We start from the raw sequence: 18,401 nt of genomic DNA, 5'->3' as shown, positions 1-18,401 counted from the left end.
GCAGAAAATAATTTTTTAATTTTAAATTTACATTTAAGAATATAAAGCAGGGGAAAAGTTAAAAATCAAAGGGGAAGGGGAAAAGAGAAAGCAAATTAAAAAATTAAAGAGAAAACACACACACACACACACACACACTCTCTCTCCAGTTCTTTCTAATCATGGTGTGCACCATTGTCTATTGAGGAATGACCTGTGGCTGGAGCTAGTTGGAATTCTTCTCAGCTACTTTGCACAATGGAATGAGTTAACATGGAACGTGGAGTTCTCCACTCGAAGAGTTTCTCTTTAGCTATTTGGGCTCTGCATTCCAAGCACTGGCTGAATGCTGGTGCTGTGGCTTGTCCCTGCACCCCCTGCAGGTGGGACGGGGTAACAAACCCACAGAGATTTGTGCTGGAAGGACTGAGGGGCAGCAGGTTCCACGTGATCTACCACCCATCATCCTGATGCTCTCAGGCTTAGCTCCCACGCAAAATCACACGTGGCTTCCACTCCCTTGGACTTAGTTGACAGGTTTTCAAAACTGCAGATTTTAAACTGCTCCCTTCCATGTTGCCATCCCGTTTCCCATAACAGAATTCTCAGTGTGTTTGTGTCAGTCTTTCCTCAGGCAAAGTGGTGCATGAGGGAGCTGCTCATACAAGCACTGAGTAAAATTCCCACAGGTTCCAGGGTCACAGATGTAGCAAATTGCAGGAGCCTCTGATTCCCAGAGCAATAAACTCAGATTCTTCTCAGCTCCATGGGAATATACTACTGGGAAGTGCACAGATCTTACCCAGATCCCACTCACTGCGCAGTTCCCAGGTCTCTTGTCTGTCTTGACTGTATATCTTCGAGGGGCTCACGGAGCTCTCTGGGACTCTTCCTTTTCCCCATCCCCACCGGAGTGGGTATTCCTGCTCCCCCTGACATGCTGCTGTGTGATCAATGCTGGGGTCTCTTTCTCCCAGCACCTGGTATCCAAAATCTTTGGGTTTCTCCAGGTCTCTTTCTTCTCTTTTGTTGAATTCCAGCACTCTCCCACAGTCACCCACCTCAGTAAGCAGCTACCCACCTGCTGACTTAATTCTATCTCACAGAGAAGCAGGCGGGTGCTGGGTGCCTCTCATCTGTCATCTTGAATTCCCAGTACAATATGGTGATGCTATAATATAATGATATGTTTTAATATAATTAATCACATAATTATTATACAATTAAAGTATAGAATAATAATTTATCATTTTATATAATTATACATAATATTTAGTATGTAGTTATATAAACATATAAATAAGTCAGCTTGAATTGCTTTCTCAGGGTCAGGATATATTGGTATACTGAAAAATCAAATTCCATAACTTTATTTCCCAGATATAAATAAAATGGATAATATTCTGTTGTGTTGTTTTGTTTCGTTGCAGCCTGGAAATGAAGTGTATCCTAAAGATGAGAATGGCAAGTGGTTGTATCATAAATCAGATCTGTGTGCCACTTGGGAGGTATGTTCACATGGCCTCTTATTTTAAAAAAACTACATTTTCAGGGCTGTGATCAAATTGTTCCTGTCGGGTTTATGGCCTTTACTCCCAGTGGAAATTAACAGTCAGAGCCAGTATTTCCAACCCTAAGTACGGACACATGAAATCTCCATTCCTGGTGTTGATGATTCTTCGTTTTGTTTTGCTAAGGAGAAGAAGGCCAAGGAAAGGGAAGAGGAAGGTGTGGAAGTAGGAAAAAAAAAAAAGGAAAGGAGATATGTTCTCATGGAACGGCAATTGAAAATACGTAAATGAGATATACAAATTTTAAAAACTGAATTGAAAAAATTAATTCTATAATGTCTAAAAGAGACAAAATGATACATCAAAGCTAAAAAATAATTCTGGCTCTATTTTTGAACAAGTTGTTGGCTCCTTCCCCAAGATCACAAAAGTGGGGAGTTCTAGGAGAACAAGAGTTTTGAATTCATGGAGATGGGAGGGACACTTTGAGCTGGCCTGTTTACGAGGCGGGGTGGACACTGTGACCTAGACAAGAAGGCGACCCAACAGGCAGTGAGATGATAGTACATGCAGGAGAGAGTACTGGCCCTCTCTTTGCACTTTCTTCTCCTCGGCCATAGTCAGAAACTCACGATCAATGGCCAGGAATCAAATCAGATCGGCATTGAACCCTGCACTGATCATAAACCGAGAAAAACACGTTGTTAATTGAACTCTGGCAACTGTTTTACACACACACACACACCATTCCAAACTCCAAAGGCTAGGAAATTACATGAATATGTAATTTACATTGAGTATATCTGTCTATACACTCTCTCTGGGAAGTAACAGTTGAAGGTCTGAACTACAGTTTTGAGGGTGCAGGAGGCACTGAGTAGGTTTTCTGGTACCTACGCTGTCCATTCAGGAGACGATACACACATTTACTCTGGACCTCCCTGTTGCTGACCAGGTTTGGAGGCTGGTGTTCCAGTCTGTGGGACTGCCTGAGAGAGTGGCCCAAATCCCTAGGAGAAGATGAGTTCACAGTCCAAAATGACAAGGCACTGTTTCACTAGGAAATAATATATCTCAGTTGCAGATCCCAATATAAACAAAGCAGAGAACCAGTAATTTTTAAATTAGCCAATTAATATATTAAAGGATATAAGAAAAGATATTAGCAATGTGGGGAAAAAAGAACAATTAAACATTTTAAATGAGCAAAAACAATAATCAGAAAAATAAAAAATCAATGAAAGAAATTGGGATAAATAGTAGAATAGATATGGATAAGAAAAACACTTTTTTTTTTTAATGTTGGATGTTTAACCCAGAGATGCTCTTAACACTGAGCTACATCCCCAGACTCTTTTTATTTATTTGTTTATTTTGAGACAGTTACTGAAGCTGGCCTTGAACTTGAGATCCTCCTCTGCCTCCTGAATAACTGGGATTATAAGTGTGCACCACAGAGCCCAGCTAAGAAAAAAATATATTAAATTAAAAAATGAGAGTGATGAGATTTCCCAACATGAAGAAGGAAAGAAGAAAAACATTTTAAAGAGAAAAGCTAAGAGACGCAAAAAGTGAAATTAGAATTTCCAGTATACACATAATAGAGATCTAATAAAAAAAGGAAAAAAAATAATAGTTGAGTTAAAAAAAAAGATATTGAGCAAATCCTGGAGTACTAACACGAAAAGACAAGAAAACACACACCTAGATGAATTGGGGTGAAATTTCAGAATACCAGACGTGAGGAGAAAATGTTAAAATTTCCAGACTATTGCAAACGAGCCAATGAAAGAAGCAAAATCAAATAATGAAAAACAATCAGCCCAGGAGAAGGCAGGAAAAAAAGACGGAAAATGAAGAGATGGGAAAACAGAAAACAAATAGCAAGATAAGAGATGTAAGTGATATCAGTAATCACAGACTATATAGATAATCTAAGCATCCCAGTTCAAGACATGTTGTCAGAATGGATAATAACCAATGTCACTATACATTTTCTACAAGAAACTCATTTTAAGTAAAAAAAACACAAAACTTGTTGTGTTGGTGCATGTCTATAATCCCACCTACTTGAGACTGGGGCAGGACAATTGCAAGTTTGTAGCCAGCCTCAGCAATTGAGTGATATCCTGTCTTAAAAAAAAAAAATAAATAACTTAAAAAGAATTGAGGGTGTAGCTGAGAGGTAGAATGCCCCTCGGTTCAATCCCCAATTCTGCAAGGGGGAAAAAAAGAGTTAAAAAAAATTTTTTTTAAATAAAAGGATAGAAAATGATATTCTAGGCTAACACTAATCAAAAGAAAACTGGAGTGGCAATTATAGTAAAAAGACTTCAGAGCAAAGAGTATTAGCAAAGATAAAGGGGTCAGTCCTAAACACTATGCACCTAATAACAGAACTTCAAAATATATGAAGCATAAACTAAGAGAACTGACCAGAGAAAGAGAATAATTCATGTTCATAGTTAGAGATTTCAAAGCCTCTCTTCCATTAATTGAAATAATAAGTATATGGAAAATCTTTACAATATTTGAAATTTAAACATTATCAACATTTTGACCTTGTAATATTTATGGAACACTATTTTTCAAGTACACATGGAACACTTAACAAGATAGGCCATTTTTTGAGAAATAAAATAAAACTCAATTTTTAAAATATTCTAATTACGCAATGCACTGTCTTATCTAATTGGAATTAAGTTCAAAATCAATAAAAATTGTTTGAAAAAGCCACCAAATATTTGGAAGCCTAACATGAAAAAAAACCCATAAGACAAAAAGGAAACAAAATCTATGCATCCATGTCCTAGCAACACACAATTAGAAATTAACTTTTTAAAATATTAAATATTTAGAGATAAATTTAACAAAATAATTGAAAAACCTATACAATATGTTCTAAGAGAAATCAAAGATCTAAATGAATGGAGAAGCATACAATCCCTTGATGCTCAATATGATTAAGATGTTAATTATTCCTAAATTTATATGAAGATTTGATGCATCTGAGTCAAAATAGAAATTGAAAAGCTAATGCCAAAATTTATATGGAAGGGCAAATAATCCATAATGGCCAAAGAACTTACAAAAAAGAAAGAAAGAAAAGAAGGAAAGGAAGAAAAGGAGGGATCAATTTGGAGGACTTCTACTAACTGATTTTGAGAATTGTGATACAACTACAGGAATCATGACGGTGACGTATTGTTGGCATAAAGATGCATATACAGATCAATGGAACAGAGTAGGGTGTGCTAAAATAGACCTAAACAGGTCAAATGAGTTTCAGCAGAAAGGCCAGGGCAGTTCAGTGGGAGAGGGATCATCTTTTCAGTGGTGTACTGAAACTGACTCATACCAGCTTGCGAGAACTGATTGTGCAAATCTTCCTAACTCCAACACTGGTGATGTCCTGTTAGATTGACTGCCACTAGTGTGAATAGTTAGACAACAAATTGATGAACACCATAAAATGGGGCTTCTCCCCACCCACAGCCAGTTGTTAAACAATTATTTATCAGCATTCTACTGGAGGTGTTCAAAATCTTGATGGTAGTGATAATCTTACTGGTGCATCCATATGATTCATCAAAATGCAGGTTTCAAATATGTGCAGTTTATTGTATATCAATTATAATTGATCGATTTTTTTAAATTAGAAATTTCCAGAAAGAAAGAGCTAGTCACATGAAATTAATTTGATGTGAGTTTTGTTTTATTACCAGCACCACTGGATGAAAAAAAAAGATATAGTATTTTCAAAGCGTTGAAGAGTAAAGATTGCTGTCTTTGTATTTTATATCCAAACTATAAGGAAAAATTATGTGTGATAAAAATAGCTTCAGATCTTACTTGTGCTTAGAAATTTTGCTACATACAAAACCCATCAAAAGGCTATTAGGGAAAAAAAAAAAAGAAAAACCATTAGGGGCAATGATCTAAAAGATACTTCAAGAAATGTATAAACTGAAAGTGATCAAATTAAACTGAAAACTATTTAATATCTATAACATAGTTAAGATCAAATAGTATTAGGAGAATATAGTCATAATAAACTACAATTAAAGTTTCAGTATTAGCATCACAGATGTTGGGGGTAGACCAAGAAATGTGGCCAGGTGTGGTGGTGCATTGGAATCCCATTGGTTTGGGAGACTGAGGCAGGAGGATAGATAGTGAATACAAAACCAGCCTCAGCTACTTAGCAAGGACCTAAGCAACTTAGAGAGACCCTCTCTCTAAATAAAATATAAAAAGGGCTGGGGATATGGCTCAGTGGTTAAGCTTTCTGGGTTCAATCCCCAAAACAAAACAAAACAAAAAGAAAAGAAAAAAGTATAAACATGCTAAGTTCTTGTCCTTGTTAAAGAAAACATTATATGAACATATATATACTTTTTTAAAGTAAAAATTAAACAGAAGAAGTGAGATAAACTGGAATAAGAAGTTAAGATACAAAATCCTATTAAAAGACAAATTGGAAAAAAAAAGACAAGTATTGACAGATTAAAATTAAAATGAGGCACATAAGCAGAAAGCCACCTTAAAGTTAAAAATTAAAGGTGAAAAAGAAATATTGTTAAATACTTAGAAAAAAGTTAATATAGTTTACTGAGAAGATATACAATTTTAAACACATATATACTAAATATTTTCAAAATATATAAAGTAAAAGAATTGATAGAATGCTGGAAGACATCGACAAGTCTACTAGTACATAGGAAGCTTCTGACACATTCCTTTAAAGTACCCAGAAGCCAATTTTAGGTATAATGTGGGTTTGTGTGTACACAGACATATATCTATGAGAAAGAGTTTGCATCCAAACATAGGAAAACTTACATTTGCCACACATACTAGAACATTTATGAAAATTTATCATGTACTATGCCATAGAGAAACTCTCCACAGATGTCAAGAAGTAGATCATCACTGACATGCTGGTATGCATCGTGAAAAAACAGGGGAAGGTACAGTAGAGAATATTTTCCAAACTCATTCAATCAGAGCCCTGCCTTTCTCCACCTGCTTTTGTTTCTTCCTTCACAGAACAGGTGTCAACCTACCCAGCTTTCCCATCTAAATAATTTACAGTTGGCCTTACAAGTATTCATCCTTGCTTCTTGTGAGGTTTCTTTCATAACCTGCTGACGTTTGCCCTACAGGCATTGGAAGCTTGCAAAGATGCAGGCTTGGTGAAATCCCTTGGCGTCTCCAATTTTAACCGCAGGCAGCTGGAACTCATCCTGAACAAACCAGGACTCAAATACAAGCCAGTCAGCAACCAGGTACAGCCTACCAGCTTCCCCTGGGGTGGCGGGGGGACCCCGATGTAGTATTTAAGTAACAAGAAGCTTGGACTATGCGTCAGGAAGTCTTGTTGCTCCACAGGAATCTCATCAGAGGATCCTGGGCAAATCTTAATCTCTGTCAACTTATGTCTTTAGGAAAAAAGATTTGTAAATTCAAATCTAGGCAAAAGTAAGCAAAAAGGTTTTTGAAGCAGAAAAGGAATGAGGTGGAAATAAATCAGACTTGCCAGATATTGACACAACATGAGTATTTAAAACAGAGTTCAGTGGGGCAAGAGCCAGATATGGAGATGATGAATGTTTAGAAACAGGCCAAAGTATAATCAAAACTTAATATAGGGGCTGGGGATGTGGCTCAAGCGGTAGTGTGCTCACCTGGCATGCGCATGGCCCTGGGTTCAAGCCTCAGCACCACATACAAATAAAGATGCTGTGTCCGCCGAAAACTAAATAAATATTAAAAAATCCTCTCTCTCTCTCTCTCTCTCTCTCTCTCTCTCAACAAACAGACAAACAAACAACAACAAAAAAAAACTTAACGTAGCCAGGCACAGTGGTGCCTGCCTGTAATCCCAGCAGCTCGGGAGACTGAGGCAGGAGGATCACGAGTTCAAAACCAGCCTCAGCAAAAGTGAGGTGCTAAACAACTCAGTGAGACTGTCTCTAAATAAAATACAAAATAGGGCTGGGGAGGTGGATCAGTGGTGGAGTGCCCCTGAGTTCAATCCTCAGTACATCCTCCCTCCCCTCAACAAAAATGAATAAGTAAACAAGTACTTAATGTAAAATAAAGTAGCACAAACTATCGGTAGAGGGATGAAGTCTTCAGTTGATGGTATGAGAAAAACATGTCTAGATATGTAGAAATAAATAAGCACTTTACCTCCATTGCACTCCAAAATCAATATCCTTTTGATCAGAGTTGTTTTAGTCAGCTTTTTCACTGCTGTGACTATAGGATAACTGTAGAGGAGGAAGAGTTTATTTGGGGGCTCATGGTTTCACAGGTCTCAGTCCACAGACAGCCAGCTCCGGTCCCTGGGGCTGGAGGTGAGGCAGAAGAGTGTGGTGGAGGGAAGCAGCTCACATGGTGATCAGGAAGCAGAGAGAGACTCCACTCTCCAGATACAAATATATTCCCCATGATCACGCCCCCAGGGACTCACCTCCTCTAGCCACACCCCACCTGCCTTCAGATTCCACCCAATTAATCCCATCAGGTGATTAGTTCACTGATTGGGTTAAGGATCTTGTAGCCCATCTTCCATTGTGTCCCAAGTGAGTTTTCCAAACCATAACAGTTTTTTTCAAAGTGGAAATCATTTACAAATACAACAAAAGAATTTTAGTTTTCTGGAGCTATTGATACAAAGAGAAGCCATGGGAAAAAAATCATAAAGAAAACTGATATATTAAAGAGTATAAAAATGCTAAACTCTCAAAACACTAGAAACAGAGAGCAAGCAAAAGTAATTATGTTTTTAAATATATAGGGCTCATATCCTTATGAATTCAAAGGCTAGCGTAAATAATCTTCAAGGAGAAACATTAAGGCTCAACAGAAACAATGACAGAAATGAACAGAAATCCACAGAAGACTCATTAGAAAATGGATAAACATGACAAAAGTTCATCTCACTGGTAATTAGAGAAACTTATGTTTAATGATTTTGGACTGTGTCAAATTAGTAAAGCGATTGTGTTCTGTTTTATTATAACACTCCCATAAAGAAAGTGATAAAGTACTGGCAAGTGCCAATTGGTTCAGCCTTAATAGAAAGTGATTTGACCACACGTATCTAGAGCCCTAAAAAAAATGTTAGTTATGAAAACAAAAACAAAAACAAAAACCTGGCAACAACATAATATGAGAAACTAGGGGAATGATTAATCATGAGATGTCCGTACTATATGAAACCTGAACAAACTATATTCTGGAATGATTTTTGAGGAAAAGAGAAATGAACAAGAGATTTAGGGAAAAGACCAGGTTACAAAATGCAATATACAGGATGGAGGTGATTGTATTGTTAAAAGGGATTTCACTGAAGAACGGTTTCTTAAAACTATGTAGAAGCGCATTAAACTACAAGGCCTTAATTCTGCGCCCTGATCTTCTATGCCATCACTTAGGTCGAGTGCCACCCCTACTTCACTCAGCCAAAACTCTTGAAATTCTGTCGACAACATGACATTGTTGTTGTTGCCTACAGCCCTTTGGGGACCTCTAGGAATCCACTCTGGTGAGTAAGGCTGCGCGTCTCTTCAGAAATTATTCCGTGGGGTGGAGGGGGTGAAGGTGATGGGAGGTCCTTCCCTGGGAGACTGGCTGAGTGGTCTTGAGAAAGTAACAACCTTTTCAAGTGTTTTCCGTATAAACAAATTAGAGCTGATACTACCTTCCTCAATGAGATAAGTGTTGATCACATTCAATCTACGAAATTATCTCTCGGTGCTTAACAAGTAGGAAATGCTCAATGAATCTTAGTTTAATTATTATTTGACAAAGAGTTTCTAGGGCCCTGTTCCTAAATTTTTGAATTTTTGGACCTCTGGATTCAGTGGCAGCATTTCTCTTGGATGTGTAGGATTTTTTGCTACTCGGATTCCAAGAACTATGCCTCTGTTTCCTCTGCTCCTGTCTTCTTGCTTTTCCTTCTATGTCTACTACTAATCCTGCGAAGACTTATTGAGAAAATATTAATTCATCCTCAAAACATCAACTCCATACACTTGCCTCTCTTGGCCTCCTTGTGTTAACTGTCACTCTTCCTTTAATGAGTTCTTCATGCTCAGAGGCATTGTTACAGGTGACCTCAAGTGTCCCCATAAGTGACCAGGTGAATGGGGAGGCAGGGGAGGGTGACTGATGAACTCTTAGTTCTCATCTTCCCAACCTAATAGGCATGTGTTGCTTCTTTTTTAAGGGTGAATATATCTTCTCCACCTTTATTAAATGATGCACTTCTAAATTCACTGGGGAAAAAGTATCGCAAGACAGCAGCTCAAGTTGCTTTGCGTTTCAACATCCAGCGAGGGGTGGTGGTCATTCCTAAAAGTTTTAAGCCTGAAAGGATCAAAGAAAACTTTCAGGTAAGAGAATTGTTTTTTGAAGTGTGGAAAGATGGTTCTGTTTGTTGCTTTGCTTTCAGAGAATGTTCTTGAAAATTGTAATTACTAACACCCAATAACTCCCCCATAACCTCAATTTCAAATATCCCCTTCCCCTAGGTCATCAATTATTGCTCTCTATTATATAACTCCCACCAACAAAGAAACAAGCTGTAACCTCCAATCTTAAAAAAAAAAAAAAATCCTATGTTTGTATAAATATGTCAAAATAGACTCTACTGTCATGTATAACTAAAAAGAATGAATTTTTTAAAAAAAATTTAATGTAGACTCACTTTTTTTCTCTAGAAGTTTGACTTCTCTCTTTCCACTTACAGCAAACCCCTTGAGAGAGAAGTCTGTTCTAGTTGCCCTCAATTTGCTTCACTTTGCATCTCTTAGACCCATTCAAACCAAGACTTTACCCAAACCATCCGAGGGGAACAGAGCTGATCAAGGTGCAGGGACCTTCTCATGGCTAGTCCTCATAATTAGCTCCCAGTCCTTGTCCTACCAGACCTTTCCACCAGATTTAATACAGTTGCCACCTCTCCTTCTTGAAACATTTCCTGTTATGGAAAACTATAAGAGATGCAGGTGCTGAGGAGACTATCAGGAGTTTGGTTTTCTAAAGTGAAATCTCCATTCACTTAAGACGTCCAGAAAAGAAGAAAGTACCATTGAAAAATCAGTCCACATTAAACAAGGGAAATCAGTGCCTAGGAGTAATGCAGAGAGGAAAAATTTGGAAGTTTATCTTAAAATTGAAACCAAAGTTTATGAAAGCAAGTGTGCTTATTTTATTCTCAACAAAATTTAGCTTCCAATTGCATATGTGCACTAACTCCTAGAAGAAACAAAGTGAATCGAGTGTTGATGTTTCAAAATATGCTTTAAAATTATGTGAAAACACAGGATGATGTCCCATATTTCTCAAAGGCTTTTGCAGAATGATCATAAAGAGAGGGCTTTATCTGAAAAGGATTTTTAATCCTTGGGATTTTTTTTTCTCCCAGTCTTATTCTTTTGGTATATCTCCCAAAGTAGATTTGAAACTGTGCCAGATTCTTATTTTTAAAAATTGTGGCTATAATTAGAATAAATCTCTGAAGTCCCTCCCATTGAGCTCATGAAATCCTGTGTTTTTACAAGACTTTATTCACCTTGTTAGACTTCCTGGCTTTTCACAGGAATGGAAAGCTGACCTACCAGCGAGGCACAAAGGAAGTTTGAATAGAATTCATTTTTTAAGTGATTAGCTTATTCATGATGTTTTATATTATGAAGTTTTTATTCCTTTTTCTATCTCATAAACTCCAATACTTCAGTGATGAATAATCAAATAAAAACATTCCTTGAAAGGAAAACACTTGGAAAAAATCCATGGAGGAATGATTTAAATAAATCATGTTAGGTGTGTACTATGAAAAGTGATTAAATTAATAACATCAGCCTACGCATTTTGATTAAAAAAGGCCACTAGTATCACTAAGACACTGCATAAACACAGAAAAGTTATAGGATAATAAAGATATTCTGTGTTAACTACCATTTTCTTCCTAATGTGCTTAAAATCTGTGAGGAATATACAGGAGGAGAAATAAGACAGGGTGTTGAGTGACGAGAGGAATTTCCCCTTTTTAGTCCATATCTATTAATTTAGTTGCGTATATACCAAAACAGCATAAGTATTTCTGTACTTTTAAAATTTATAAATCATTAAGTATGTTAAAATAGAAGTTAAAGGGTAGAAAAATAAGCAATAAAGAGAAGAAAATTATAAACAGATTAACTGTTAAAAATAAGTGAAAATAAAATATAAATATGCTAATGAAGGACAATTACAAAACCAGAGTGCAAAAAGAAATGTATAAAACTCAGAAAAAAACAATAAGAACGAAAAAGTAGAAAAGACATTAACAATGATGAGAGAAAGTGTTTCACAGATAAAACAAAGCATGTCAAAAGTTTAAAAGCGGGCAATTTTAGAGACAAGAAAAAATATTTCTTTTAAATGAAAAGTGTAAGAAGGCAGTAGTCCATAATCAAAAATTCAGCATCATATATGGAAATAAAAAGGGTTCTTCGCATTTGGAATTTCAAATTGCCTGAACATGTGTTGTTTCAGAGCACTTGCAGTTTCTGTAAGATGTCCTCAGCATGACTGTCTTAAAGACAAAGAGCAGAGAGTCCAGCTCCACATGATGGGTGGCCCCCAACACTAACCCAACTCGGACAACCCCAAGATGCTTGTCCACCTCTGAAGGGACCCCACTGCTGGCTCTGCTCCCTGATCCAAGCTTGAACCATGACTACCTTCAAGAATATTCTTTTGAAAAAAAAGTTCTTTTGTTTTCATTATTTCAGATCTTTGACTTTTCTCTCACTGAAGAAGAAATGAAGAGCATTGAAGCCTTGAATAAAAATATCCGCTTCGTGGAAATGCTCATGTGAGTTCTGGGGGATGGCTGGTCTGGCACTGTCCCTTAATATTGGATTGGCAAGTGTCAAGGAACAAGGCTCCTAGGAACCCTGACGTTGGTTCATAGAGAGCACCGGGATAAAGAATGGGCAGCATGTTCTGAATACTAAACACACCTGGGTGAAATACTCCCCTGAAGGAACTTCCTAGAACATCTTATGACATCCTGTGACAGGTTAAGGCATGGCGGACTCAGCACCTCTAGGGAAATTAATTCATAATGTACATATGTCAAAACAATAGCAGCACAAACATGGAAATAACATTTATTTCTTCCTAAAAATCAAAGCAACGTCCAAATTAGAAAAATTTATTTAAAATTTTTTCTTTCTGGCAGAGAAGTATAATGATGTACAAGAAAGAGCCCAAGGTTGGGACCATGAACATAGTTTCATACAAATATTTTCTTGCTCATAAGACTTAGAAGTTATATTCCTTCAAGGTATTGCCAAGTTCAACCAATTAGCTACAGTAGCCCTTTATTTTCTAAACATTGCAGGTCTTTTAAAATAAAAATAATATAATTTATACACATACATATGCAAATGTGTATATTTGTATTCCCCCCACACACTTTTCTTCTTAATCACTCTCCATTAATCTTTCCAGTTCTTCAAGTCATTTTAATTGCCGTCATCTTTTGCAATCTTCTCTTACAGTAGACTTTTCAAAAACGCTCATTAAGTTGATCCTCATAGTTTGGACACTTAATGATCTCACTGCTTTTAATGAGACAGAAAGTGCTCTGACTGGGTTAATATTGAGTTTATGAATTATTGTCACAGAATAATTTCCTAATGTGAGTTTTCAAGGAGGGGAATTGGTGGACATCCAAAGTTCCACCCAGCCTCAACCAAAAAAGAAACAAACATAAAACTACCAATTATAGGATACTCAGTGACTCTAGAAGATAAATGATTTCTACTGAATAAATATCATTAAGAAGAAATGGTAACATGTAGTTAACCCACCAATCTACTGATTTTTTTTTTAACAGGCAGGTGGTGACCTTATTTAACATTTGATATATTGAATATTAGTTCTAACAATATTGGGGGGAAAATAACTCATCCAACTGGAGAAATAAATAAGCTAAAACAAAGATTAGCCTTCATTAATCAAAAAAGGTATTATTTAAGAGTGCTGGGCCATGCATCTTTTCTGGTTTTCATTCAGTTGATCATTGACATTTGAGAGCCTTTTTAGAAAATACCTTTTAGTGTTCATGGTACTTGCAGAGAACTGGATCTTGGCTGTTCAATGACAAGGACACATACATACTCCACATTTTTATAGACTCTTTCACTGTTGTTATTTAAGAGATAAGAGATAAGAGCATCAGCACAAAACAATACTTCACATGCAAAAGTGGTGTTTTAATAAGCTTTCTTGCTGCTGTGACTTAGACACAACCAGAACAATTGTAGAGGAAGAAAAGTTTATTTAAGGGCTCATAGTTTCAGAGGTCTCAGTCCATATACAGCCAGCTCCATCATGGAGGAAGAGTATGGCAGAGGGAAGCAGCTCACCTGGTGATCAAGAAGCAGAGAGACTCTACTATCCAGATGCAAATATATCCCCCAAAGCCACGCCCCAGTTCCCACCTCCTCCAGCCACACCCTACCATTTCAGATACCACTCAGTTAATCCCTATCAGGGGATTAATTCACTGACAGGGTAAAGACTCTCACAACCCAATCATTTCTCCTCTGAACTTTCTTGCATTGTCTCACACGCGAGCTTTTGGGGGACAGCACATCTAAACCCTGGCACATGGGCAGGTAATAATAATACTTCACATGCCAACTCAGCACTGTGCTTTGGTTCATAGCAGAAGGCCAATGTGGCCAATGTGGTGTCCCTCTCCCCTGCCACCTACTCTCACATCCAGGGTGCTGTCTAGAGCCCCAGGTAAAGGTGCTGGCCAGAGGGGAACTGGGGAAAGAGGAGGGAGATGGGGGAGGTCATGGGATTCTCGCAGCTGAGTGAACCCTTTTCCTTTGGTAAAACTGTTTTGGCAGGTGGTGTGATCACCCTGAGTACCCCTTTCATGACGAATACTGACTTCAGGGAGGACTTCCCGGATTTCCCTCTCTCTTGGGTGTCGGCGCCTTGGCTGGAGTTTCCTGGATATGGAAATAAAAGGGGTTTCAGTGTCCTCAGATGGCGTAATGATGAAAATGTTCCACACTTATCTTTTGTGACCTTTACTTAGCTATGAAGAAAAAATGTTTAAATCTGAAATAACTCAGTAATTATCTAGTAGTATATTTTTTAGATCAGTGTCTTCTAGGTTCCAGACAGAAAAACATTAGACTTTAGAAAATATTTGAAAGGCAACATATAAAGACAAATAACACATGGATATGGGCATTATCAAAAGTAGTCTTGAGTTCTTAGACCTTTAACAGGACGACAAAGAGGGTGGGGAGCTGGCATGGGCCAGGGTGCTGGCAGTGGCCTGATGGTTTGGCACTGATCGCAATACAGGTACAGCTTAGAGAAGACCACACAAGCATTATTTTTATTGTTATTTTGTTTGTTTTTGTGGTGCTGGGGATTGAACTCAGGGCCTCTGTGCTAGACAAGTGCTCTGTCCCTGAGATACATTCCCAGTCCTTTCCTCATATATTATTAGCAAACAAGTGATTTCTTGCATCTTGAGTAGATAAGGAAGAAATGTAGAAAAGTCTTAAAATTGAGCTTATTAAACAGTTGTAAGCAAAGTCTTTCATGTTACTGTTCATTTCTATGCAGTGTGTGCCTGTTTAGCTTTTAGCTAGTTTGAAGGATGGATAGTTACTGGTTCACTGATGCATCTTTATGGGACCCCAGCACCCTGGTAATCCAGCTGTGTCTTATCATTACTCTTGCCCTAGTTCATCATGCACCTTCCATTGTGTGAAGTGGCTTGAAGCAACCAACATACACCAATGAACCCTGTACCAGAAAATAGTCAAAAGAAAGATATTTTAAAAGAAGGAATTTTTAAAGGAGGCTTTCAAAAACATTGGTAGATGAGACCTTATAAAATTATTATTCTTAAGACCTGAAGAGTGGGATAATATGAATTTTAAAACAGTAGCAAGTTCAAAAGAACACTAATAATTTTACTGTGTGTAAATTTTTAACAAGTGAATATGATTATTAGAACTCAGCTATAAAGATACACCTATTTTCAATTCAACTAGAGAAATACATTTTATTCATTCATATCAGGTCACTTTCAGGGGGTTTTTAGAGAGCTTTTCAAAACTTGTTGTTCCAAGATCAGTTGATTATAAATAAAGTTCAATGATCTGAAGAGACATATTTCTGAGAAATTATCCCTTTATCAAAATTGATCTATTCACATTGTTTCCAATGATTCCAATGTTAACATTTATAGTGCTTTCTCTAGAAAATGTTTTGTTCACAAGAAATAAAGTGTGATGATTTGTCCCACCAAATGAATCTCTGTTCTATTTCTCAGGAAGGAGAAGGGAAAGAATAGTCTAAATTCAAGTACATTACAAAGCTTTTGTTTGTGTTCCTACTGTGCATTTAGTACTGGAAAGAGAGGAGAGATGGGGGTACTATGGTGAAAGAAGAGAAAGCTCGAGTCCTGGTCCCTGTTGTCAGAACCCTTCAAAGTCCTTCAAGGGGGCTGTTGTGGGGGTGGGACTAGAGACAACACCAGTTGTGTCATTTTTAAAAGATAAGCACTGGGAAAGAGTCCCAGCATTTTTCACGGAAAAAAATATCTCAAAAAAAAAAAATTGGAGGTGGGAAAGTCCTCTCTTAGTCATAGCAGAGATGGAGGGAAACGAGTTGGAGATAGAAAATGGAGAATTCAGGAAAGAAGACCACCCTGAGCTGAACTTCTGCCTAAGCTGTCTGTTACAGGGTGAATTGTATCCCCACAAATTTAGATGTTGGAGTTCCAGCCTCCAGTACCTCAGACTGTGACCCTATGTGAAAATAGGGTCAGGTTACAGAAGTGTGAGCCCTACACCACACGACGGATGTCCTCACAAAAGAGGGAAAACTTGGACCCAGACTATACACAGGGAAACGCTCTGTGAGCATGAAGGCAGAGGTGGTGGTGGTGTTTCTTCAAGTCAAGGAACAACAAACATTGTCAGAAGCCATGAGAAGTTGGCAAGAGGCACAGGACAGATTCTCCCTCCGTAGGAACCAACCTGCTGGTCCCTTGGTCTTGAGTTCTAGCTTCAGAACTGTGGAACAATAGGTTTCTGTTGTCTAAGACACTGGCTGGTGCAACTCTGTGATAGCTGCCTTACAAACTAATACATCAACCTTTAGTAAGCATTTCCATTCTCCCCCAGACATCCACAGCGAGCATGGCCTTAATCAGTCAATATTTTGCAGAGGCCAGATATCAATGACCAGAATGATCTTTTCCTCAACTTCTGCCACCTCAAAGAGATGGGGCTTTGCTTTCTGTAAATATATTTCTGAGTATTTGTGCTTTGTTATTTACTAATTATTTGAGATTGTAAGTCTTAGGGTGGCTTGTATTATCCTGGGCAGGAAAAAAGACTCCTTAATGAGACACTGGCCGTCATCCCACTAATAAAGGTGTGCATGTTTTGTGGCTACAGTCATGAAGACTGACAAAAGTTGAGCACACTTATATACCTAAGACTTTGTCCCTCTGTGAAACTCTCTTAAAATTTCAGGTTTCCACTGTTGATACCAATTTCTGATGATCACACACCAGTAACTAAGTCTGGATATCTTGTGGGGCTCTGGTTATTGAATGTGAGACTTCCTTGTATCTACATTGTAACCTTAATATTTCTGCCTCTAGATACCAAATCCCCAAGTTCTAAATTTAACTTCTTCCACCCAATTCTCTGTCCACATTCATGAGAAACAGGCTAAGTGGGTGATGCCCAGCTATTAGGCTACTGAAGGAGAGGGTTCTTAGCAGACAAAATAAAAATGCCTACAAAAGGGACTTTCCGAGCAATGGAGTACTAAGTTTTAGCTTCCTGTTTCCCTCACTTCAGATTCCCACAAAGGAGATCTCCCTCAGCACCAAAAAGTCAGTGAGGTTGACTATCAATCAGAGTGCATAAATGATTGCAATTGTCAAAGTATAATTTTCAAAAAATTAAAAATAGCATTATCACATAAATACAAAGTGAATGCGTATCACAACTTAGTCGCCTCACTAAAGATAGAATTAGTGAGACCGTGTGAAGACTACCAAGAGAATGGAGGACAGTGAAACATTCACAGCAACTGAAAGACAGTTTGCTGGAATGAGATGGTTTGTTTAGTTCCCAAACTGGGTAGTATTATAAAGGGAACTAAAACTATGTACCATTGAGTTTATTTTCCTACCCAATGTAATAATTTACACCCCTCTTATAATTCTTATGGCACTATTATTGCCAAGAATGATTTTCACCACTACCAACTACCCTTACCAAATTTTAAAATACCCTAGTTAATGATTAAATCATCAGATCCAGAATGTTCAAACCCTGCACAATCCAAAGAAAGGCCTAGCCCTTGATCACTCTTGGAAGATGACCCCTAAGCCCTTGGAATATCATTCCTGAGAAGAATGTAATTTTGTTATTGGAACCTTGGGCCACATATGACATTTTATGCTACTGATATGACTTATGGTGGTGGTGGTGGGGGGGACCTCCAGCCACAATGGTATTAGTCTGACTTTTACAGGAACTGGAGACTGAATGACTAAGGTCAGCCATACAAATACTCCATGCCTACTAAAAACATTGGACCTCAAAGCTCAGATGAGTTTCCCTGGTTGGCAGTACTACTCAGAAGGTGTCATTCATCATTGCTGGGAGAACTAAAAACTACCTTTACAACTCTATTGGAAGAAAACAAACTAGAAGTTTGTGCATGATCTCCCTTCTGGACTCATCCTTAGGCTCCTTTTACCTTGGTTAATTTTAATCTGTGTCTTTCACAACAACAAATCATAACCATCAGTTAAGAGCTTTCCTGAATTCTCTGAGTCCT

General features: G+C 37.7%; 1 protein-coding gene across 1 annotated transcript in view; it reads left to right on the top strand.

Annotated features, from left to right (window-relative positions):
- Akr1d1 (aldo-keto reductase family 1 member D1) overlaps positions 1-15,844 on the top strand; it is a 66,879-nt gene extending 51,035 nt beyond the window's left edge. The window contains exons 5-10 of the mRNA XM_015493793.2: positions 1,410-1,487; positions 6,656-6,778; positions 8,936-9,045; positions 9,730-9,895; positions 12,281-12,363; positions 14,417-15,844. Coding sequence (XP_015349279.1) covers positions 1,410-1,487; positions 6,656-6,778; positions 8,936-9,045; positions 9,730-9,895; positions 12,281-12,363; positions 14,417-14,459 — 603 coding nt within the window. The 3' untranslated portion in view covers positions 14,460-15,844. The remainder of the gene's footprint in view (positions 1-1,409; positions 1,488-6,655; positions 6,779-8,935; positions 9,046-9,729; positions 9,896-12,280; positions 12,364-14,416) is intronic.
- The last annotated feature ends 2,557 nt before the right edge of the window (positions 15,845-18,401 follow it).

This window comes from Marmota marmota, unplaced genomic scaffold, assembly GCF_001458135.2.
Source record: "Marmota marmota marmota unplaced genomic scaffold, marMar, whole genome shotgun sequence".
Taxonomy (NCBI): Eukaryota; Metazoa; Chordata; class Mammalia; order Rodentia; family Sciuridae; genus Marmota; species Marmota marmota.
This window is presented reverse-complemented; position numbering and strand designations above follow the sequence as displayed.